Genomic DNA, 23696 nt, shown 5'->3' on the forward strand with positions numbered 1-23696 from the left:
GCCCGGCCCGGCCCGCTCCGCACTCCTCCGCGCGCCAGCCAGCCAGCCAGCGGCGTCGCTCCCCGGCCCGCCCAGCTTTCCGCCGCGCGTCAGCCAGTTTGCCGCCGCCCTCTCCGACCTTCTGCAATCCGCCACTCAGCCAGCCGCCTTTCGCCCCCCTCGCCCCGCCCCGCGCCCACGCTCTGGAGGGCCGACAAGCTGAGTGCTCGAAGTGACGGGCGTGGCTGGAGAGGGGGCCCTCCCGACCGCGGAGCCGACCGCCTTGGAGCGGACGTGGGCGCCCCACCCCGGCGCGCCCGGCTGTGCTGGGGTTGCACAGTCCCTCCCGAGTCCGCCGGGTGCGGAGTCCGCACTCATTCACCGGGTCTGCCGCGATCAGGCTGGCTCTTTTCGGCCCTGGAGAATTCTACTTTCAAATTACATTTCTTAGGCTAGTTTGGGAGCCCTCCATCCCTCCTTAGGCCCTGAACTGAGGAGTCTGCAGAGGTAATCCTGTCTGCAAATGAATGAGGTGACTAAAAAGCCTCAAAAATCCCCTCTCATTCCATCTACAAGGGACTCAATGGATTTTTTGTTTACTGTCCTCGTAAGGTTCTGGTCAATTAATATGTATTAACCTGCTGCGTGGGTGACATCATTCTGGACATTAATTACATTGTGTATCGCACAAATTGAAGGGGGAACGATCCAAGGGGAAAAGGATATGGCGCCCTTAGGCATACTGTTGTCCTTTGACACAAATCACTTACCTGGAAACATGAAGTAAGAGAATTCAAGGTCAATTCCGTTCAGGCTCAATTTTATCTCCTTAATAAAATGAGGGACTTGGACAAAGGTCTCTTACAATTACTGAAGTTATGGATAAGTGGATGATACAAAGTACAAGCCAATAAATCCTGAAGATCTTCAAAATAATATATTATGTAATACTTACTGTCCTTTTGCTCTTCCGTTCTAATCTCCATAAAAAGGATGTCTGCAGCTTACTTATCCTGTAGAGCTTCATGTTTTGGCTCCCTTAGATAAAGATGCAATCTCATGTTTTGCCCAAAACACCCCTTCAACTGATTTTCTGTCATACCTAGTCCTCTGTTTTGTCACATCTTTTTTGTGGGGATTGGGGGTGGGTGGTATGTGTATGGACAGTCCTGGTGTGTGAACTCAGGGCCTGAGAGCTGTCCCTGAGCACTTTTCTTTTTCTTCTCAAGGCTAGCACTCTACCACTTGAGCCACAGCTCCGTTTCTGGCTTTTTGGTTATCAAGATAAACATATCATGGACTTTTCTGCCTGGATTGGCTTCAAACCACAATAATCAGATCTCAGAGTAGCTAGGATTACAGGTGTGTGTCCATTTCAAAGCCTTGTTTTTTCCTCAAGCATTACATTTCTGTCATCGGAAAAACCTGACATGAAGGTGTCATCTGAATACTCAGGGAAGGCCCAAGGACTCAGTCCAGGTCCAAGAGGGGTGCTTTACAAACCTATCTCCCTATTTCCTTCTCAAATATTTCATTTATTCTGCTAAGATAACTAGTTTCTCTTCTCCCTAGACTGTTGAGACCTCTTATAGGCATCTCATAATTTGAGATATTTGCTTTCTGTGTTAGTTGATACTGCAGGTTTTACTCATGGTCTTTTTTTTTGGGGGGGGGGGTCCGGTCGTGGGGCCTGAACTCTGGGCCTGGGCGCTGTCCCTCAGCTCTTCAGCTCAAGGCTAGTGCTCTACCACTTGAGCCACAGCACCACTTCCAGCTTTTTTCTTATATGGTGCTAAGGAATCGAACCCAGGGCCTCGAGCATGCAAGGCAAGTACTCTACCACTGAGCCACCTTCCCAGCCCTTACTCATGGTCTTATGTTCTTATTTGGCTTTTTTACTCAAGGCTGGCCCTCTACTACTTAAACCATGCCTCCACTTCTGGCTTTTTGCTGTTTAATTGAACATGTGAATAATGGACCCTTTTACCAGTGCTGGCTTCAAACTGTAATCTTCAGATCTCAGCCTCCTCAGTAGGCTTGAGCCACCAGAGCTGGCATTTGAGGGATTTTTTGTTTTGTCAGTTGTGGGGATTGAACTCTGGACCTGGGCATTGTAAGCCTGTAGAATAAGGAAGAGATGGAGCTATAGTATTCAGTCTCAGTCCTTATAAGAGAACCCATTTTTTTGGTTGTTTTTTTTTTCTTGTAGTATCAGGGCATTACTCATATACAAGTGCTCCACCTCTTGTGCCAGCCCTTTGTGTGTGTGTGTGTGCACACGCGTGTGCGCATGTACACGAGTGCGTGTGTGCATGCGTGCGCGCAGGAACACATGCCAGTCCCGGGTCTTGACTTCAGTTGCCACTATTATCCTTGAATGTCTCTGCAATCAACGATTTGAGCCAGAGCCCTACTTCCAGCTTTTTACTATTTTGGTCATTTATTGGAGATAAACTATCTGAGCTGGCTTCAAACCTCAGTCCTCAGATCTCAGACTCCGGAGTAGCTAGAATTATAGGCATGAGCCACTGGCCTTCAGCTTTCCCTGCCCCTTTTTTCTTGTTTTTTGGTCGGTCGTGGGGCTTGAACTCTGGGCTGGAGCACTGTCCCTGAGCTCTTCAGCTCAAGGCAAGCGCTCTACTACTTGAGTCACAGCGACACTTCTGGTTTTCTGGTGGTAAATTGGAGGTAAGAGTCTCAAGAACTTTCCTGCTCTGGCTGGCTTTGAACTATGACCCTCAGATCTTAGCCTCCTAATTAGCTAGGATTACAGGTATATACCACCAGTGCCCAGCCTTTTTTTTTGGGGGGGGGTCAGGTCATGGGGCCTGAACTCTGGGCCTGGGCACTGTCCCTCAGCTCTTCAGCTCAAGGCTAGTGCTCTACCACTTGAGCCACAGCGCCACTTCCCGCTTTCTTTTTGCTTATGTGGTACTGAAGAATTGAACCCAGGGCCTCATGCATGCAAGGCAAGCGCTCTACCACTGAGCCACCTTCCCAGCCCTTTTTTTTTTTTTGAGATGGGGCCTAGGTTCTGGTATGTTCAATATTAACAAATCAAATAGAAAAAAAAAGTTTCTAAAAATAAAAAAGCTTGCTTAGTCATTAAAATTCCAGCAGATGGCAGCCACTTCTGTTCACCACCACTGCATGCTTGATGGATACAGGAACAAATTTTCTAGCTGTAACTGGCAACAGAGTAGGTATAGAATCACTATCACTTTTTTTTTTAGTGCTGAAGATAAATTCACAGCTTCAGCTATGCTACATAAGTATTCTACTAATGAACCATATCCCTAGCCCTGCCTCCCAATATTTCAAGTTATCCAAAAGATAACACAATTATAGTGTAGTAAAAAAAAAAATTAAGGTCAGATACAGACTGGTTCCTATTCCAAAATTATTTACTAGGTTCATAATTTAGGCAGTTATTTAACTATTCTACTCTGACTTGGTAAGACAGTGACATATATCTACCCCATACCATGTAACATTTCTGTGTAGATTAAATGAGGATTAAATGAGGTTAGTAACTAGCCTTGTTGTTGTTGTGAGTCTTTAACTCTGGGCCTGGGCACTGTCCCTCTTCAACTCAAGGCTAGTGCTCTACCACTTGAGCCACAGTGCCACTTCCCGTTTTCTGGTGGTTTATTAGAGGTAAGAGTTCCACAGACTTTCCTGCCCGGGCTGGCTCTGAACTAGGATTCAGGAATGAGCCACCAGCAAACGGCCAGTAACTAGCCTTTAACAGTATTGTTGGCTATTCTCTGTTCCCCTTGCTCATCAGCAGTAACAATCAGAGTAAAACATTTCACTAACAACTAATCTGCTGTATTTCTTGAAGGTCTTTAGCCATAATTAGTCAAAAATCTAATGAAGATGAGTTATCTGGGGAGAAGTAATGTTACAGATAAAGTTTGAATGCAAGCTAGGTGCTGCCATGCCTATAATCCTAGCTACTCAGGAGATTGAGATCTAAGGATCACAGTTCAAAGCCAGCCTAGGCTGGAAAATCCCTGACACTCTTATCTCCAGTTAAACACAAAAAAAGTTAACAGGAGGGGCTGGGAAGGTGGCTCAGTGGTAGAGCGCTTGCCTTGCATGCTTGAGGCCCTGGGTTCAATTCCTCAGCACCACATAAGAAAAAAACCGGAAGTGGCGCTGTGGCTCAAGTGGTAGAGTGCTAGCCTTGAGCTGAAGAGCTGAGGGACAGCACCCAAGCCCAGAGTTCAGGCCCCACGACCAGACCCAAAAAAAAAAGAAAAAGTTAACTGGAGAAGTAGAAGTAGAGATGTGAATCAAATGGTAGAGTACTAACCTTGAGAAAAAGTGCTTAGGAATAGCATCTAGGTCCTAAGTTCAAGTCTCAGAATTGGCAAAAAATAAATAAAGTTTGATGCCAAGTAAACCTCTTTTTATTTTACTTTTTGGTGCTAGTCCTGAACTCAGGGTCTGGATGCTGTTGCTGAGTTTTTTTGTTTTTTTTTGCTCAAGGCTAGCTATCTGTCATGACAACTCTGCTTCCAGCTTTTTGATGGTTAACTGGAGATAAGAGTTTCATGGATTTATCTGCCCAGGCTGGCTTTGAACTGAGATCTTTAGATTTCGGTTTCCTGAGTGACTAGGATTACAGGAATAAGCCTTTAAAGCCAAGTAAGCCTCTTAAAATGACCCACATTGAAGTTTCCCCATGCCTCAAAAGTCTTAGGATTAAAAAGATCATTAAATAGCCCACCTAATAAATGACAACACAGTGACTAACCTTTTTTTTTTTTAATCATTTTGGAAAAAGAAAAAAATGAGGGAAAATAAAGACATTAACATCCACAATGCCAAGTTCCCAAAGAACACAAATTAGCCAGCTAGGGAAGTTTCCCTAGTTTCTCTTATTAGTATGAATAAAAAGCACCTGCCCATTCACTAGGTCCTCTACTTAGACTGACCCAAGACAGGTAGAACAACTGATTAAAATGTGAACAGCTTGTTTTCTACTATGCACCTTCGTCTCAGTGGGGTCCTGGCCACTGCCCAAGACACTTAGGACAGAGATCCCAGGATGAAGCAGCATCAGATGTCTGTGAACACTGTGTGGTGACAGTGGCTTGAAACATGCAGACTCATAGCTCTGCATGGTGAGCTTCCGCCTTCAGCAACTCACTGGGCTTCATGAAGATGCCTTCCATGGCCTTCCAGTAGTTGTTCTGGCTTGGCTGGGCCATGCCATGCACTTCTTTTTGTCCACTGATGGGTCGACCATACTGTTCTCCTGTGACAGACAGCAGTACCTCGGTGGATGAATGTTTGAACCGCACCTCACCATCTCTCACCCAATAGGGCCCATTACAGAGCACTGTCCAGTCATCCAGATAATCACCTTCACCCTCTTCACCGAAAGCACTCACTTCCTGAAAGACACAGAAAGTGGCAGCATTATGACACTCAGTCTTGAAGAAAGGAGGTAGCAACCAGAAAAAAATAAGACTACCCAAAAGAGAGAAATGAGAGGCTTTCCAGTATTGTTAAAAAAAAATTCAAGATGTGGAAAAAGACAATACAAGAGCATGTATGAGAAAATGAAATTAGTTGCCATAGATTATAACCCAAAGACTGAATTTGTAATTGGTACTATATGTGCCCTATATTTTCGGATATATGCTTCATTTCTTTCCCCCATTAGCTTGGTTGCCCAGGCTGGCTGTTAATCTCTGAGTTTCAGCAATCATTCTACCTCAGCCTCCCAAGCAGCTGGGAATGTGGGTGTATGTCATTATGTCTCAGAATTAATTTTTTGTGTGTACCAGTTCTGAGACTTGAACTCAGAGCCTGGGTTCTGTCCCTTGAGCATTTGTGCTCAAGACTAGTACCCTAACAATTGAGAGACCACTCCACTTGCAACTTTTTTTCATTAATTGGAGATATGTCTCTTAGATTTGTCTGCCTAGGCATAATCCTAGAACCATGATCCTAGAATCTCAGCTTCATGAATACCTTAGGATTATAGGCATGAGCCACTATTGCCCAGCTAGAATTAAAATATTTCATATATCTTTTTTGATTTTAAATATTCCTACTTTATTTTCATAACTATATTCCTTTTAAAAAATTTTGGCCAGGTACCAGTGGCTCACGCCTGTAATCCTAGCTACTCAGGGAGCTGAGATCTGAGGATTGCTGTTCAAAGCCAGCCCAGGCAGAAAAGTCCTTGAAACTCTCTCTGGGCCTGGGTGCTGTCCCTCAGCTCTTCAGCAAAAGGCTAGCACTCTACCGCCTGAGCCACAGCGCCACTTCCAGCTTTTTTCTTTTTGCTTATGTGGTGCTGAGGAATCAAACCCGGGGCCTCAGGCATGCAAGGCAAGCGCTCTACCACTGAGCCACCTTCCCAGCCCCTCCAAAACTCTTTAGATTATCCACATAAGGAAAACACCAAAGGGGCTTGGGAGGTGGCTTAGTGGTAGAGTGCTTGCCTGGCATGCATGAAGCTCTGGGTTTGATTCCTCAGTACCACATAAACAGAAAAAGCCAGTAGTGGCACTGTGGCTCAAGTGGTAGAGGGCTATCTTTGAGCAAATGAAGCTCAGGGACAGTGCCCAGGCCCTCAGTTCAAGCCCTAAGACTGGCAAAAACAAAAAACAAAACAAAAAACAAGCATATCAACAATATATCTGTCTAGAAATATACCTGACTAGCACTGCTCAAAACTGTCAAGGTCAGTAAATGCTGGTGGCTCATACCTGTAATCCTAGCTACTCAGGAGGCTGAGATCCAAGTCTATATCTTGTGAAACAACAAGATTTAAAAAACTGGCACACAGGCTGGGAAGGTGGCTCAGTGGCAGCGTGCTTGCCTTGCACATATGAGGCCCTGGGTTCAATTCCTGAGCACCATAGGCAGAAAAAACCGGAAGTGGCGCTGTAGCTCAAGTGGTAGAGTGCTCGCCTAGAGCTGAAGAGCTGAGGGACAGTGCCCAGGCCCAGAGTTCAAGCCCCATGACTGACAAAAAAAAAAAAACAAAAAACCTAGTACAGGGGGCTGGGGTTGTACTTCAGTGGTAGAGCATGTGCTTAGTAGCATGTACAAAGTCAGGAACTTGGTCTCTAGCACCAGAAGGAGAAAAAGGTTGCACAATATTTAATTTTTTTCAATGTGTTAGTTGAAAATAATAAACTAGAAATAATAATCACTGAAAATAATAAACTCTTATTATGTTTGAAACCATTGTCCTTATTACAGGATTTATTACACTTTATGATATCCTAATATATATCTATTCTTCCTTTCCTCCTCTTTTCTTGCTTTGGTCTAGTTGTAAAGTCTCCATTTTCCCCCAAAACAATCTTCCTCACACTATAAGACACAGTCATTTCTCCATGTCTACAGAAAAGAAAACATCTGACAGGCGCCATTGGCTCATGCCTGTAATCCTAGCTACTCAGGAGGCTGAGATCTGAGGATCACAGTTCTAAGCCAGCCCAAACAGGAAAGTCTATGAGACTCATCTCCAAAAAACTACCAGAAAACCAGAAGTGATGCTACCCTTGAGCTGAAGAGCTGAGGGACAGTGTTCAGGCCCAGACAGAGTTCAAGCCCCATGATGGTCATAAAAAGAAAGGAAGGAAGGAAGGGAGGGAGGGAAGACATCTATGCCTGGAAAAGGGTTAAAAACCAGGAGATCAAACAACAAACCAACTGAGCAATACAGAGCAGCAATAATCCATTGGATGCCACCTCACCTGGTTTCCAGAAAGAGGTGAAGTGAAATGGTGACTATGCAGGTTTCGGCCAGTGTTGACATGGGTGAGCCGAATGGGCTGGCCACATTTGATGGGAGTTCCCCTTTCACACACTGAGGCAGTCTTCCCCCGTATCCTCCAGTAACTGTTACTGTCATCCACAGAAGTTACGCCTGTCACTGACTGTTGTCCACTACCTGCAGTCAAAAAAGGGAAAGAAATGCAACCTGACTTTTTCCTCTTTTCTATGGCCAGTAAGATCCTGTGTCAGAAAACTAGTATGGAGGGCTGAGGAGGACATGCTATGTTTGGTAATTTTTTTTTCTACAACACTCAAAATATTTATGAATAATACTAATGTGTTCACAGTGTATTTCCCATTATCATATGATGAACTATACTTAAGTGTGTACCATATGAGAAAATTCCAACAATTTACTTCAAAGGGTACCAAATAAAAATATGTGGACTTGCTGGTCACTGGTAGTACCTTTGTAATCCTAGCTACTTGAGAGGCTGAGATCTGAGGATCACGGTTCAAAGCCAGGCAGGGCAGGAAAGGCCAAGAGACTCTTATCTCCAATAAACCACTCAGAAAACCGGAAGAGGTGCTGTGGCTCAAGTGGTAGAACGAAAGCCTTAAGCTGAAGAGGTGAGGGGCAGCGCCCAGGCCCAGAGTTGGAACCTCACGACTGACCAAAAAAAAAAAAAGAATTTTATGGACTTTCCTGCCTGGACTGGCTTCAAACCATGATCTCAGACCTCAACCTCCTAAGTAGCTAGGATTATAGGTATGAGCCACTAACTCCCAGCAAAACTAGCATTCTTAACCACTCCACCACACCACATCCAACAAAGACATATTTCTTCCTCCAATTTTATTTTCTGTTAAGTTCCTCCAAACACGTTACTTTTTCATTGTTTTTCATGCCTCCCCTGTCCTCAAATATGTGTTCAGTTCCATGGCCCTGCCTGACCACAAGCTTTGGATGATCCCTTTTTATTACGTAACACTATATGTCTATTAGTAAACTGGATAAAGGTGTTGTTCTCTATTGCTTCTCTTACTCAGCTCATACCTTTTTTTTTTCTTTCTGTCAGTTGTGGGGCTTGAACTCTGGGCCTGGGCACTGTCCTCAACTGTCCCTTAGCTCTTCAGCTCAATGCTAGTGCTTTACCACTTGAGCCGCAGCATTACTTACAGCTTGTTCTGCTTATATGGTACTGAGGAATCAAACCCAGGGCCTCATGAATGAGAGGCAATCACTCTATACCACTGAAGCACCTTCCCAGTCTTAGCTCATTACTTAATAATAAAAAAAGGAAGAAGGAGGCAAACTAACTCTCCCTAAGTGTGGTTACTTAAAGCATCTTCCTAGTTTACTAAATCTATATTTCATCTCCTACTTTTTCCACTACTATTCAACACTCTACTTCCTCCTACTGATCCACATACCTTGGAGTTATCCAGAATTCCTTTTTTTGGGGGGGATAGATCATAAGGCGAGCGCTCTACCACTTGAGCTATACAGCGCTACTTCCGGTTTTCTGGTGGTTTATTGGAGATAAGAATTTCACAGACTTTCCTGCCCGGGCTGGCTTTGAACCTCGATCCTCAGATCTCAGCCTCCTGAGTAGCTAGGATTACACATATGAGCCACTGGCACTTGGCTCTCCAGAATTCTATACCTGGCCCTCAGCTATTTCTAACAGTAATTCTTAGGCATTTGTTGTGGGGTCCAGACAAAAGCATTTCTTTTTTTTTTTTTTGGGTCCGGTCGTGGGGTCTGAACTCTTGGCCTGAGTGCTGTCCCTCAGCTCTTCCGCTCAGGGCTAGCACTCTACCACTTGAGCCACAGCGCCACTTCTGGCTTTTTTTTTCTGCTTATGTGGTGCTGAGGAATCGAACCCAGGGCCTTAAGCATCCAAGGCGAGCGCTCTACCACTGAGCCAACTTCCCAGCCCAGCATTTCTATTTTTTAACAAGTTTGACAAGCAATTAAAATTAACACAGCACATCCTACAATTTTCCAATTGAGAATTATAGTCTATCCTGGTAATTTCATTTAATCCTGTCACATTTTCAACCACTACTTGTACAATGATACTGTAGTTAACTCTATTTATTTATTTATTTTTGGGTCTAGTCGTGGGGCCTGAACTCTGGGCCTGGGCGCTTTCTCTCAGCTCTTCAGCTCAAGGTTGGTGCTCTACCACTTGAGCCTCAGCCCCACTTCCGGCTTTTTTCTTTTTGCTTATGTGGTGCTGAGGAATCAAACCCAGGGCCTCAGGCATGCAAGGCAAGCGCTCTACCACTGAGCCACCTTCCCAGCTGTAGTTAACTCTATATTGCAGATTCCAAATCAGAATTGATTTTGCAATGCAACCTGTATTCTCTGTATTGCAGCTCAGAATCTTCTGAGCTCCAGTTTGGACCTGGTTTCTAAATCTGGCTACCCAATGAGAACTACCTTTAGAGTACTTGAAACCTAGATTCCTTCAAGTAGGCCTCTCTCAACCTCCATTTTAATTCATTAGATCTAAAGTACAAAACCTGATCAAGTTCATGTTTGTAATCCTACCTACTCAGTTTTGCAGTTTTGCAATTCAGAGGACTACAGTTTGAAGCTAGCCAGCAACAAAAAGCTGGTCTCAGGTGGTTGTCTGAGGAGGGAGGTCAAAACCAGTTCAGTAACCAGCAAAAAGCCAGAAGTGAGGGTGTGACTTAAGTGGTAGAGTGCCAGCCAAGGGAGAGCAAAAAGTTGTATGTTTAAGCCCTAGTATTACACAGATACGCACACACATAAATCAAATGGTAGAGTGCCAGCCTAGCAAGGCCCGGAGTCAAACATGGTAACAGAAAAAAGAAAAGAAAATGGGTAAAGATGGGAAGGAGTGAAGGAACAGAAGACATTGTGCAAAAGGAAATGTAAGCAGGGGGTCAGTGGCTCATGCCTATAATCCTAGCTACACAGGAGGCTGAGATCTGAGGAATGCGGTTCAAAGCCAGCCTGGGCAGGAAAGTCCATGAGATTTTTTTTTTCATTTTTGTTGGTCATGGGGCCTGAACTGTGGGCCTGGGTGCTGTCCCTCAGCTATTCAGCTCAAGGATAGCACTCTACCACTTGAGCCACAGCTCCACTTCCAGCTTTTTCTGCTTATGTGGTGCTGAGGAATCGAACCCAGGGCCTCAAGCATGCAAGGCAAGCACTCCACCACTGAGCCACCTTCTCAATCCCCCATGAGACTCTTATCTCCAATAAACCACCAGAAAATCAGAAGTGGCACTGTGACTCCAGTGGTAGAGCACTATCCTTGAGCTGAAGAGCTGAGGGACAAGGCCCAGGACCCAGAGTTCAAGCCCTACGACTAACAAAAAAAGAAAGAAAGAAATGTTTCTATTACCTAACTCATGTAATTTTTTTTTTTTTTGTCAGTTGTGGGGCCTGAACTCTGGGCCTGGGCGCTGTCCCTCAGCTCTTCAGCTAAAGGCTAGCACTCTAACACTTGCTAACTCATGTAATTGTAATCCCTCAGTACATCACCTTTATAACAACAATAAACTAACCTAAAGAGGGCTGGGAATGTGGCTCAGTGGTAGAGTGCTTGCCTTGCAGGTATGAGGCCCTGGGTTTGATTCCTGAGCAACACATAGGCAGAAAAAGCTGGAAGTGATGCTGTGACTCAAAGTGGTAGAGCCCTGGGTTTGATTCCTCAATACCACATAAACAGAAAAAGCTGGAAGTGATGCTGTAGCTCAAGTGGTGGAGTGTTAGCCTTGAGCAAAAGAGCTCAGGGACAGTGCTCAGGCTCTGAGTTCAAGCCAAAAAAAATAAGAAAAAGAAGAAAGAAAGAAGCCCAGGTGCCAGTGGCTCAAGCCTGTAATCCTAGCTACTCAGGAGGCTGAGATCTGAGGATTGAGGTTCAGCCCAAGGAAGGGAAGTCCAGGAAACTCTTATCTCCAATAAACTGCTAGAAAACCAGAAGTGGTGCTGTGACTCAAAGTGGTAGAGCACTAGCCTTGAGCTAAAGAGCTCAGGAACAGGGCCAAGACCCTGAGTTCAAGCCCCACAATGACACAAAAATAAGTAATCCCAAAATTGATTATTACATGGATTTTTAAATCTTCCCATTAATGTCTGAATCTTTCTCAGTCTTAACTGATAGGCCAGGTTTTGGTAATTATGAACAGGAACTAGTCCATCAGAAAAAACTACCTCTCAGAAAATAGCATCATTAGTTACACAATTATCTGAGATACCACTCATACCTCACTAGCTAAACTTTTTTTTCTTCTCCAGAACTGGGAGTAAAATACAGGGCCTCATATGTTTGACAAGTGTTTTTACTATTAACCTAAATTCTCAATCCTTGAACTTACTCTCTTTGTTGAGCCTTGCTATGTAACCTAGGTTGTCTACAATCCTCCTGCCTCAGCCTCCCAAGTGCTGAGATTGAAGACTTGCACAACCACAACTGGTTTTGCCTATTTTTTTATTGTCTTTCTTTTTTTTTGGGGGGGGGTCCAGTCGTGGTGCCTGAACTCTGGGCCTGGGCACTGTCCCTCAGCTCTTCAGCTCTACCACTTGAGCCACAGAGCCACTTCCGGCTTTTTTCTTTTTGCTTATGTGGTGCTGCGGAGTCGAACCCAGGGCCTCAGGCATGCAATGCAAGCGCTCTACCACTGAGCCACCTTCCCAGCCCCTTTTTATTGTCTTTCTTGTAATTGGTTGATTTACTACTGTATCTCAGATTTAGAATTAGGTACAAAATAAGAGCTCATTAAGTCTATGTAGAATGAACAGGCCCACAAATTGACTATTAAGCATTATAATTTTATACAGTAAAAAGTAGTTTTCCTCTGCAGTACTTATCAGATTTAAGTTCTCTCTAAGGAGGTTAAAGTTTGAGTAAAAGGGGCCAAAAGTCTGGAGGAGTGGTTCAAGTTGATATAGCCCTTTGCTGGTAATCACAAACCCTAAGTTCAAACTCCGGCACAGCCAAAAAAGGCAGAAGTGGGCAAAAACTAGAGCTAAACAGCAACTGTAAGATGCAAAAGTGCTAGAAAACAAGGTGTAATCTGAGTGAGTTCTTGGAATTTAAGATATCAAGATTCAAGGCTGACGATGTGGATCAAGGATGGAGTGCTGGCAAAAGCACACATAAGGACTCTGTTTTGATCCCAGCTACCCACACACAGCCAAGCTTAAAAATTCAGCAGTTAGGGCTTAATGGTAGAGTGCTTGCCTTGAATGCATGAAGCCCTGGGTTCGTTTCCTCAATACCACATACACAGAAAAAGCTGGAAGTGGCACTGTGGCTCAAGTGGTAGAGTGCTAATCTTGAGCAAAAGAAGCTCAGGGAAGGTGCCCAGGCCCAGAGTTCAAGCTCCAAGATTGGCCAAAAAAAAAAAAAAACCTGCATTTAATGTAACTTTCTTCTACATGTTTGCCTCCCACGCTGAACAGTGACAGTCTGAGTATCTGAAGGCAGTTTTCGAACTTGGATAGATTTGGATGGAACTTTGTCATTCACAAATAATTTGAGTGTGTTCACATCTGTGAAACTCGGGCAACAATAGTATCTACCCTCTTGGAATTGAAAAACTGAAAGTCCATAGATAACATGCCTGGCACGGAGGCTCACCAAACGTAAACTAATTATTAGGTTTAAGTTGCCTTAGAACTCCGTTCTCCCCTTCACCCACTCTGGACCTCAAGAACCTCCCGAGGACACCCCTAACCTTCAAAGGCCACGCCCCTCGGATTTTCTGAAACCCCGCCCCCTACAAGGCTAACCGGGGCCTCTGCAGCCCACCCAAAATCCAGTCCCGTCCCTCAAGTACCTGACCCATAGCGCACGTCATGTGAGTGCAGTCGGACGTTGTGGCGCGTGTTGAGGAGCTTCACCACGGAGCCGCAAGTGACCACAGCCAGACTGGACGCTCCCACGGCGCTCCACAAACCTCCCAACAACAGTAGCGGCACGACCACCATCCTCACCGGATCACTGAGCCCCTGCAATTCCAAGAAAGCTTGGCCCTCCCCGGAACCGGAAGCGGAGGGCGGACCCACGGGGAGAAGGAAGTCCTCATCTCATCTGTAGGGTTCGCTGAGCAGAGCGGCCGGAGGAGCAACCCCGGTCAGGTTGCCGTGAATTACGGCAGCTGTCTTCCTGAAGCACTTTTTGTGCCAGCTTTCTGACCTTTGGGACGGACGAAGAACAAACTCCACCCCCTGCCAGAGTCAGGTGGAAAACAGAGCAAGTGGTCCACCCACTCCCAGTGACAGCGAGCCGGAAGTGACGTAGGACGTTACGCAGCTGCGGCGACGGTGGCGGCGGAGGGGCCGTGCGGTGGGTCCGTACTATCCTTTCCCAGTCTCGGTTCGACGACTCCATTTTCCTCGGTGGGGGTTCAGTGCACGGTGGGAGCGGCGGCCTTCAAGCAGGTAAAGTTTGCCTTGGAGAGTGTTTTTCTCCCATGGGTCAGCTGGGGACAGGACTCCTAGGGCCTGGTCCCGTAAGGGAAGAGGTATTGGGGAGCCGTCTGCGGGAAGAAGGGGCCCCTGGCCTTTCCTGTTCTGCGGAGGGGGGAGGGGGGAAGGGAAGCCGGGTAGTTTTCTTAGAATCTCAAGGCTAGTTTCAACGCAGTAACACCCGGGACCTGTGAATTTGAGTTGCCGGTTGAATCAACAGGCTTCCTTGGATCCCAGCCTTCTCTCGCATCTTCTGGAAACTGGGCCACTAGAAAGAATTGGGAATGGAAGGGATCTAGGGCTTGTGACTTGGGATCAGGTGATTGAATTAATTTGTTCTGGGGATGCGAATCCTACTGGGATTTCAGCTGTTCAGCCGTATGTCTATAGGCACATGCTAAATTTTAGCTCTTCTCGTTTTTTATTGGGTGAACTTTTTGTAGAAGACTGGATCTTAAATATCAGAGATCTTGTAAAGGTACCTGAAGCCTTTTTTTTTTTTTCCAAAAACCTAACTGTGAACATCAGGATGGGTCAAGTCGAAGCTTTATCCTCTACAGTTTGTTCCTTTTTCTCCCTTGAACTAGTTTAAGCAGTTGTTTCCCTGGATTGTCACTAGAATGGATACTTACTTTCCTTTAGGAAGAGGTTTAAGGTCTCTGAGAATACTTACATGGAAATCCCTTGTGATAGCAGAAGTGTCAAGAGAGTTTAAATCTAAGCCGATTATGAACAATAACTAATTTGGTTTATTTCTTTGAAAGAAACGTTTAGTGCCATGTGGACTTGAAATTGCCAGTTCTTTAGTCTTCAGTGAAGCTGAGACAGGGATCATCAGTTTGAAGCTAGACTAGGGTGCCTACTGAGTCTAAAAAGAAAATAATTAAAGCTGAGAATGTGTGGCTTAGTGGTAGAGTCCTTGCCTAACATGCATGAAGCCCTGGGTTCAATTCCTCAGTACCACATAAACAGAAAACAGAAAAAGCCGGAAATGGCGCTGTGGCTCAAGTAGAGTGCTAGCCTTGAGCAGAAGCTCAGGGACAGTGCCCAGGCCCTGAGTTCAAGCCCCAAGACTGGCAAAATGAATAGAATAGAATAAGGAAGCATAATTGCTTTCCTATCAGCTGTGAATTTAAGACCCTCTTCCAGCTTCAAGTTAATTTTATTGAGTTGACTTGTGTGGCTTCAGATTAGATTAGTTAAGTATTATACTCTAAGAGGCTTTAATCTGGTGGCATTAATCACATCCGAAAGTGGTACAATGAGGAATTAGCATTTACAATCTTTTCTCCTGAAGGCCTCCTTCACAAAAAAGAAAATTCACCTATTGTGATGGAAACCTGATCTTTGGAGGCAAATAACTTTGCCCTTGCTTCTGTGTTCTTGGTCTCAGAAATGTCACTGTAATCAATAGTGAATCAATATAGTCAATCACCAAGAAATATCTCTCAACATTTCAATTCAATTCTGGTATCCCTCACTCCTTCACGTGTATCTTCAAATATCATCCGTTTTTTTTTGGGGGGGGGTGGCTCCAGTCGGTCATAGAGCTTGAACTCAGGGCCTGGGCTCTGGTGCTGTACCTGAATTCTTGCTCAAGGCCATCACTCTACCACTTGAGCCACAGCGCCGCTTCCAGTTTTTATAGTGGTTAATTGGAGATAAGAGTGTCACAGGGGTTGGGAATGTGGCTTAATGGTAGAGTCTTTGCCTAGCATGCATGAAGTCCTGGGTTCAAGTCCTCAGTACCACATAAACAGAAAAAGCTGGTAGTGGCACTGTGGCTCAAGTGGTAGAGTGCTAGCCTTGAGCAAAAGAAACTCAGAGACAGTGCCCAGGCCCTGAATTCAAGCCTCAGGATTGCACCCCCCCCCAAAAAAAAAAAGTGTCATGGCAAGCACTCTGAGCTACCTTCCCAGCCCAGTGTCATGGATTTTCTTTCCTAGGCTAGTTTTGAGCCTCAATCTTCAGATCTCAGCCTCCTGAGTAGCTAGGATTACAAGGGTGAACCACCAGCACCCCACCTATCATGCTTTTTTTTCTTTTGAGACAGAGTTTTGTTGGGTAGTTTGAGGCTGGAATGACAGGTGTGTACCTGGTTTCATTATCTTAAGTTTTAAAATTTCCCTTCATAACCAGATGTCTACCTGTGCCAGTTCAACTTTCTTACTTTGTATTCATGCTTCAAAGTATACTAATTTGACTTTTTTCTCAGTCCATGGAGATTGCTTTTATGGGTCATCAGTGACTTCTGTGTTGTTCTCATCTTCTTCAGTATCTGAAGAATCTAACAGCTGCTTTTTTTGTGTGTACCTTTACTGGGGCTTGAACTCAGGGCCTGGGCACTATCCTTGAGCTTTTTTGCTCAAGATAGTATGGTACCACTTGATCCACCGTTCTACTTCTGGCTTTTGGTGGTTGACTGGAGGTAAGTCTCATGGACTTTTCTACCTGGGCTGGCTTTGAACCTTGATCCTCAGCCTCTTAATCTCAGCCTCTTGAATAACTGGGAGTACAGGGCTTAAGCTACCAGAACCTGGCTTCCTTTCTTAAAATTCTCTCTTGTCGGGCTGGGAAGAGTGCCTGCCTCACAATCATTAGGCCCTGGGTTCAGTTCCTCAGCACTACATAAGCAGAAAAAGCTGGAAGTGGTGCTGTGGCTCAAGTGGTAGAGCACTAGCCTTGAGCTGAAATGCTGAGGGACAGTGCCCAGGCCCAGAGCTCAAGCCCCATAACTGATTTTTTAAAAATAATTCTATTTTGTCTTCACTGACATTTTACCCTTACATTTTCTTCATTTGTCTGACTGTTCTTTTTCAGTTTGTTTGAGACAATGTCTTGCTGTATAGCCCAAGCTGTTTTCAAACTTGCAATCCTCCTGTGTCAGCCTCCTGAGTCCTTCAGTTTACTTTATTAAACACTTTTTCTTCTCTATCCAATATCAAAATGTTGGATTTTTCTCAGGGTTTGTTGCTGAATCCTCTTTTAGGACTTTACCATTTCAAAGCTGACAACTCCTGGGTTTAAATATTATAGGCCAGTTTGCTCTCTGTGCTCCAGAATTATAATATCAGAATACCAGCTTAATTATCTACACTTGGATATGTCCTAGGCAACCCAGAGCTAACATAACCAAAAGAAAATTAATGGTTTCTCATCATTCCAAACCTAGTGTTCCCCATCTCACAGGTAGTATTCACGTCCACATGATTACTAAAACCAAACCTCCAAGAATCGTCTTTGATTATTTTTTCTTACTCCTCTTTCCCAACCTTTCAGTAAGTCCTGTAACTTTTACCTCCAAAATACAGGTCAAACCTGTCTTTTCTACACTGCTAGCAACCTATTCTAAGCCACCATCATCCTTTTCTTGGCCTACCACAATATTTTCCCTATGATGCTACTTAAATTCTCATCCCATCCATTTTCCATCTACCAGGATCCTGTCAAGTTAGACAGTATCATTTCTCCACTTAAAATTCCAGAGGTGTGGCTAAGTGCTGATGGCTCACACCTGTAATCCTACTTACTCAGGAGGCTGAGATCTGAGAGTTGAGATTGGAAGCCAGCAACAGGCAGGAAAGTCTGTGAGGGTCTTATCTCTAATTAAACAACAAAAAAGCCAGAACTGAAGCTGTGTCTCAAATACTAGAGTACTAACCTTGAGCACAAAAACTCAGGGGCAGCCGGGCGCTGGTGGCTCACGCCTGTAATCCTAGCTACTCAGGAGGCTGAGATCTGAGGATCGCGGTTCAAAGCCAGCCCGGGCTGGAGAGACCGTGAGACTCCTATCTCCAATAAACCACCAGAAAACCGGAAGTGGCGCTGTAGCTCAAGTGGTAGAGCGCTCACCTTGAGCTGAAGAGCTGAGGGACAGCGCCCAGGCCCAAGCCCCATGACCGACAAAAAAAAAACAAAAAAAACTCAGGGGCAATGCCCAGGCCCTGAGTTTAAGCCCCGGGATTGCCCCCCCACACACACACAAAATTAATAATAACTCCAGTGGCTTTCCAGGACCTTCATTCCATGCTTGAGCAAGCTCCTCCTCACTCTTAAGGTCAAAACCAAGTTAGATTTCCATATTATGGGATCCCATATAGTATCCTCATCTGTGCTGTATTTGTGTTTGAGGTTTTGTTGTTGTTTTTGAGGCCAGGGTGACCTACCTCCATGTTGCCTTGGCTTCCTCTTGCCTTCAGCCTCCCCTTACAGGTACCATCATGCCTGGAACTGTATTTTATTTTTGGTAGTATGGAATTTGAATTGAGGGCTTTGCCTTTGCTAGACAGGGACTCTACCACATGAATTTTGCCTTCAGTCCTCTTGGTTTAGTTGTTTAAAATAAGTTTTCACATTTTTCCCTGGGTTTGTATTAGATGGTGATCTTACTACCTATGCCTCGCAGTAGCTGGGATTACAGGCATCCCTCACCACACCTGGCCTATTTCAACATACTGGTTTGGTGTGATTACGTTTCTTTTTTTTTTTTTTTTCCCAAATTCTTTATTGTGATTAAGTGGTTACATAATTCCCCAAATTTCACAGTATTGTGGGATAGTTAAAGTCACAAACATGTTCTGACTTTCATGGGGCAAGTTGTCTATCATGGTCTATAACATTTAAGAGTTCTATGGGCTTTGCAATACTTATTTCTTCCACATTGGGTGATACGTACATTTCTTTTGTTTTGCATAGCATCAGCTGTTCCCTCTTTCCCACTGTTCCCTCCTTCCCATCACTACCATTGAGTTCCTTCATTTTGATCAAATGTCCAGTGCAGCTGATGGGTCCTGCTGTTGTATGGTTTTCCCTGATTCCCTCTGGTTCTGTGTCCTCCTCCTGGTTTCCCTCCAGTGTGCACATGTATACCATATATGTGATGAGCAGCATGGGGTTATTTAGTAGTGATTCGACCAGATGAGTTGGAAGTCCTTTGTTTCTTGTTAATTTTGTTGTATCACCTTACATTTTGGATTTAACATCCACTTATCGGGGAGACCATGTGCCATTTGTCTCTTTGCTCTTGGCTTACCTCGCTCAAGATGATTTCTTCTAGCTCCATCCATTTCCCTGCAAATGCCATTATTTTGTCCTTTCTAATGGCTGCATAATATTCCATGGTGTATAGATACCACAATTTTTGGATCCATTCATCTGTGGTGGGACATCTGGGTTGTTTCTATATCCTGGCTATTGTGAACAGTGCTGCAATAAACATGGAGGTGCATGTGTCCTTGTATACTGGTTCCTGTTGTTCAGGATAGATGCCTAGAAGTGGTATGACTGGGTCATAAGGGAGGCCAATATTTAGCTTTCTGAGGACCCTCCAGACTGCTTTCCAAAGTGGTTGGATAAGTGTACATTCCCACCAGCAGTGTAATAGGGTTCCTCTTTCTCTGCATCCCCTCCAGCATTTGTCGTTGGCTGAGTGATTACGTTTCTTTATAATAGTTCTGTATCCTCAATTTAAGAGAATTTCAGTCAACTGAAATGTTATTTACCAAAGTTTTATACTTGCTAAACTCTTAGGGTTTTTTTTTTTTGAATGGCTATTCACTCATTACTACCTCTCAAATAAACCTAGGCCTTGATTACAAAATACAGAGTGAGAAATGTGATTTAAACTGCATAGCAAACTGCTAAGGCCATTCCTCAAATGACCAGACTCTTTCAAACCAAGATTTTGTCAATGTGTCTTTTTCCAGACTACATTCTTACCTCTTAACTCATCTTTTCTGAGGTATTCCCCAATCTGTCTTCAGATTACCCTCATCTTCCTAGCATATACCTTAATATAACATTAATTATAGTGCTTTTGTTTTCATTTTGCTTTTATTTGTTGGAGATATAGTCCCTAGTAGACACTCTACTGAGCTACACCCCCAGCCTCAATCATGTTTTGTCATAATTTTATTTACAAGATTTTAAGTTTGTTTTTTTTTTTTGATTGGTCGTGGGGACTGAACTCTGGGCCTGGGTGAGCTCAAGGCTAGTACTCTACCACTTGAGCCACAGTGCTACTTCTGACTTTTTCTGCTTATGTGGTGCTGAGGAATCAAACCCAGGACCTCATGCATGCATGGCAAGCACTCCACCACTGAGCTACCTTCCCAGCCCTTGTTTCTTTGTTTTTGAGAAAGATTGTGAGCTCCAGAGTAGGAAGCTTATTTACTCATTTTTACATGCTCAAGGCCTAGCACAGAGCTTGGCCCTAAAAAAAGAAAAAAAAACTGAATGTTAATTGAAACTCTATTGTAGAAGGAATTAACAGACTAGGTCTCTTTAAGTCTGGTCTCCCCTTAATTGGCTCTTATAACTTCTTGTTTAAAGGGAGGAACTGTAAAGGCCCTCCCCTGTGGCAGTCTGATCCTAGCTCCATTCCTGTTCCAGAGACTGTCATGGTAACCACCAGCCTCTTCCTTTGAGCTACATCTTATACAGATGCAGCTGTGATTCTGTCTGAAGGAACTGTTCCCCTCTAACAACTCACTAGAAAAACTATATCAATTACAAATTTAATGTTCAGTCTGAATGTAGGGGAATTTTTGAAAAGTAAAAACGTTAAATGCAAAATCCAAACTGTATCAGGCTTGTCCCAGATAAGAAATATTAATAATAACCTTATGCAAACAGGTAATTCTTGTCTTTGTTCTGGAGTAGTTGCTGCTTGGCATTTTTAGCTTTCAGTGCTGTTGCAGCACTCTGCACATCTAGGTCCTACAAATGCAGGTTGGGATTGCTTCTGGCATACCTGGAAATCTTGGCATTTAGCTAGACTGGAAGCCTTTCCCAACTATAGCATTGTTTGTGCTTTATTACTGACCTATGCTAGTAGGGGAGAGAACATAGCTTTCTCTCCAAGCTGAATGCAACACAGGGCACTGATTACCCCCAGGATTGAGGAAGGCCACTTTTTTTTTTTAAATCAGGTTGGCAGTCTTATATCTGTCAGTTAAGTAGGCTGAAGGCATATGGTTAGCAATTAACAGGAGTTGGCATCTGATTTGAAGGTATAGGGTCTTAAAAACTGAATTCACGGGCTTGGAATGTGGCTTAGTGATAAGAGTGCTTGCCTAGCATGCATGAAGCCCTAGGTTCAATTCCTCAGTACTATATAAACAGAAAAAGGTAGAAGGGGCCCTGTGGTTCAAATGGTAAAGTGCCAAGCTCAGGGACGGTGTCCAGGTCATGAGTTCAAGCTCCAGGACTGGCAAAAAAAACAAAACAAAACACTGATAGCTTAAAATAAACTATGATCCAGGCCCCAGTGGCTCACACCTGTAATTCTAGATATTAAGGAGGCTCATATCTGAGGATCTAGGTTCAAAGCCAGCCCGACAGGAAAATGTATGACACTCTTATCTACAGTTAACCACCAAAAGCAGAGGTATGGCTGAAATGGTAAAGTATCAGCCTTGAGCACAAAAAGCTAAGGGACCATGCCAAGGTTCTGAGTTCAAGCCCCAGGATTGGCTCATACATACACAAAAAAGCTTAGAGACAGTGTCCCAAGCACACATTAAAAAAAGAAAGAAAGAAAAAAAAAACACCTTTCATAAAATTGATTTCCTCTGATCAAGTCATATAATCTGTGCCATCGTATACTTCCACTTATTATCACTACGTTATTAGTTTTCTCATCCGCCCATTCACATATACAAGTCCTAGACATAATTTTTTTAAGCACATGTAAGAGGATTGCACCTGTGAGGAATGAGAAATAGAAAAGATGGAGAAAGGTTGATTTTGTTTGTTTCCTGGTTGGTTGGTGACAAAGGATCAAGCCAAGACCTTGTGCAGATGTTATATCACTGAGCTATACTCTTTAGATCCAGCCATCTGGATCTTACTCAATTGGAAATGATTTGAGTGGACAGAATTGGAGCAGATAGCTAAAAAACATTTTCTGTGAAGATGTAAGAGTCCTCCATAGCCGGGTGCCGGTGACTCATGCCTGTAATCCTAGCCACTCAGAAGCCTGAGATCTGAGGATCTCCGTTTAAAGCCAGCCCGGGCAGGAAAGTCCATGAGACTCTTATCTTCAATAAGCCAGTAGAAAACTGGAAGTGGCACTGTGGTTCAAGTGGTAGAGTGCTCGGCCTTGAGCTGAAGAACGCAGGGACAGTGCCCAAGCCCAGAGTTCAAGCCCCACGACCGATCCAAAAAAAAAAAAAGAGTCCTCTATAAAATCACATGCCTCATTTTTTCCTCATCCCTTCCCCTTCCCTAGTCTTCTTCAGGTAGGCTGTAAGGAGCTACAGCAATGTCTGATTTTGTGGAAAGTGAAGCTGAGGAATCAGAAGAAGAATACAATGATGAAGGAGAAGTGGTGCCCAGAGTCACCAAGAAGTTTGTGGAAGAGGAAGATGATGGTGAGGAGGCCCCAGCCTCAAGCTTCTCCCCACTATTGCTAAGCTTTGGATAGTTGGATTCTTGCTGATGAAAGGCTCAGGCTGAGCACAGAAGTTCTCACACATGAGGTACCAGCTTGAGAACATTCAGTCATTCTTAGAAAATGCTTAGAGCATCTATGCTATCTGCTGTATACCAAGCACTGTGCCTAGAACTAGGGAGACAAAACAAAGACTCACTACTGCATATATTAGTGGGTGTTTATATTCAATGGGTGGGAACAAACAACCCAGTAAGTGAATCTGTACATAATACTTCCTGATTTTAGCCCTTGCTGTGTTTATGCACCCAGTTACTTATATCTCTGGCCAAGCCCACCCTTTGGGATCATTAGAGTAGAACTGTGAGATAATTTTAAAGGAGACAAGGGAGACATTTTATCAGAAGTTTAAGGAAAGAATGTAGCTGCTAAGATTATAAACTGAAGGAACTAGCTTATTGGTAGATATAAAGCTATAAAGGAGGCAAAATAATTAGCAAGATTGTCTTTCCTAAAGACAGATGGTGAACATGGGAAAGGAACTATCCTTTGCAGTTGCTGGTGCTTCAAGTTGATAAACATGTTTTATGCCTTTACACGAAGCAGAAGAGTGAACATGGCACTTGGTTCATTAAGTTTGGCAGATAGATAATTGCAGTTAAGCAGGTGGCTCTGCTGCATTCCCTGCCTAATCCCTGATCTCCATGCCTTGAAACCTGCATGATTCCAGATGAGGAGGAAGAGGAAGAGAACCTAGATGATCAAGATGAGCAAGGCAATCTGAAAGGATTTATCAATGATGATGATGATGAAGATGAAGGGGAGGAGGAGGGCAGTGATTCTGGAGATTCAGAAGATGATGTTGGCCACAAGAAGAGAAAACGCAGTGAGTAGTCTATTTTCAGGGCAGATGAGACAGGTGGAAGTTGCAGTGGGGAAGGGATCTCCCAGCTGCTATGGGTAACACTTTGTTTTCTTTAGCCTCTTTTGATGACCGCCTGGAGGATGATGATTTTGACCTCATCGAGGAGAATTTGGGTGTCAAACTTAAACGAGGAGTGAGTATTTTTGTACTGTTTTATCCTTGTCCCAAGGGACAAAGAAAAACCTCTTCGAAAC

The 23696-nt window shown here is 44.1% G+C and overlaps 2 protein-coding genes across 2 annotated transcripts in view; one reads left to right on the top strand and one right to left on the bottom strand.

The window, feature by feature from the left end:
- Window positions 1-4737: 4737 nt before the first annotated feature.
- Sdf2 (stromal cell-derived factor 2) lies at window positions 4738-13958 on the bottom strand. The gene is made up of 3 exons (XM_013016438.1): window positions 13555-13958; window positions 7710-7906; window positions 4738-5384 (listed from the first exon to the last, which is right to left on the bottom strand). Exons 1-3 carry the CDS (start codon window positions 13703-13705, stop codon window positions 5097-5099), a joined length of 636 nt encoding a protein of 211 aa, XP_012871892.1. The 5' UTR covers window positions 13706-13958; the 3' UTR covers window positions 4738-5096.
- An 82-nt stretch (window positions 13959-14040) lies between these two features.
- Supt6h (suppressor of Ty 6 homolog (S. cerevisiae)) overlaps window positions 14041-23696 on the top strand; it is a 37457-nt gene continuing 27801 nt past the window's right edge. Inside the window, 4 exon segments of the mRNA XM_013016293.1 lie at window positions 14041-14158; window positions 22416-22557; window positions 23308-23463; window positions 23559-23635. Coding sequence (XP_012871747.1) covers window positions 22449-22557; window positions 23308-23463; window positions 23559-23635 — 342 coding nt within the window. The 5' untranslated portion in view covers window positions 14041-14158; window positions 22416-22448.

This window comes from Dipodomys ordii, unplaced genomic scaffold, assembly GCF_000151885.1.
Source record: "Dipodomys ordii isolate 6190 unplaced genomic scaffold, Dord_2.0 Scaffold31, whole genome shotgun sequence".
In the NCBI taxonomy this organism is placed as follows: domain Eukaryota; kingdom Metazoa; phylum Chordata; class Mammalia; order Rodentia; family Heteromyidae; genus Dipodomys; species Dipodomys ordii.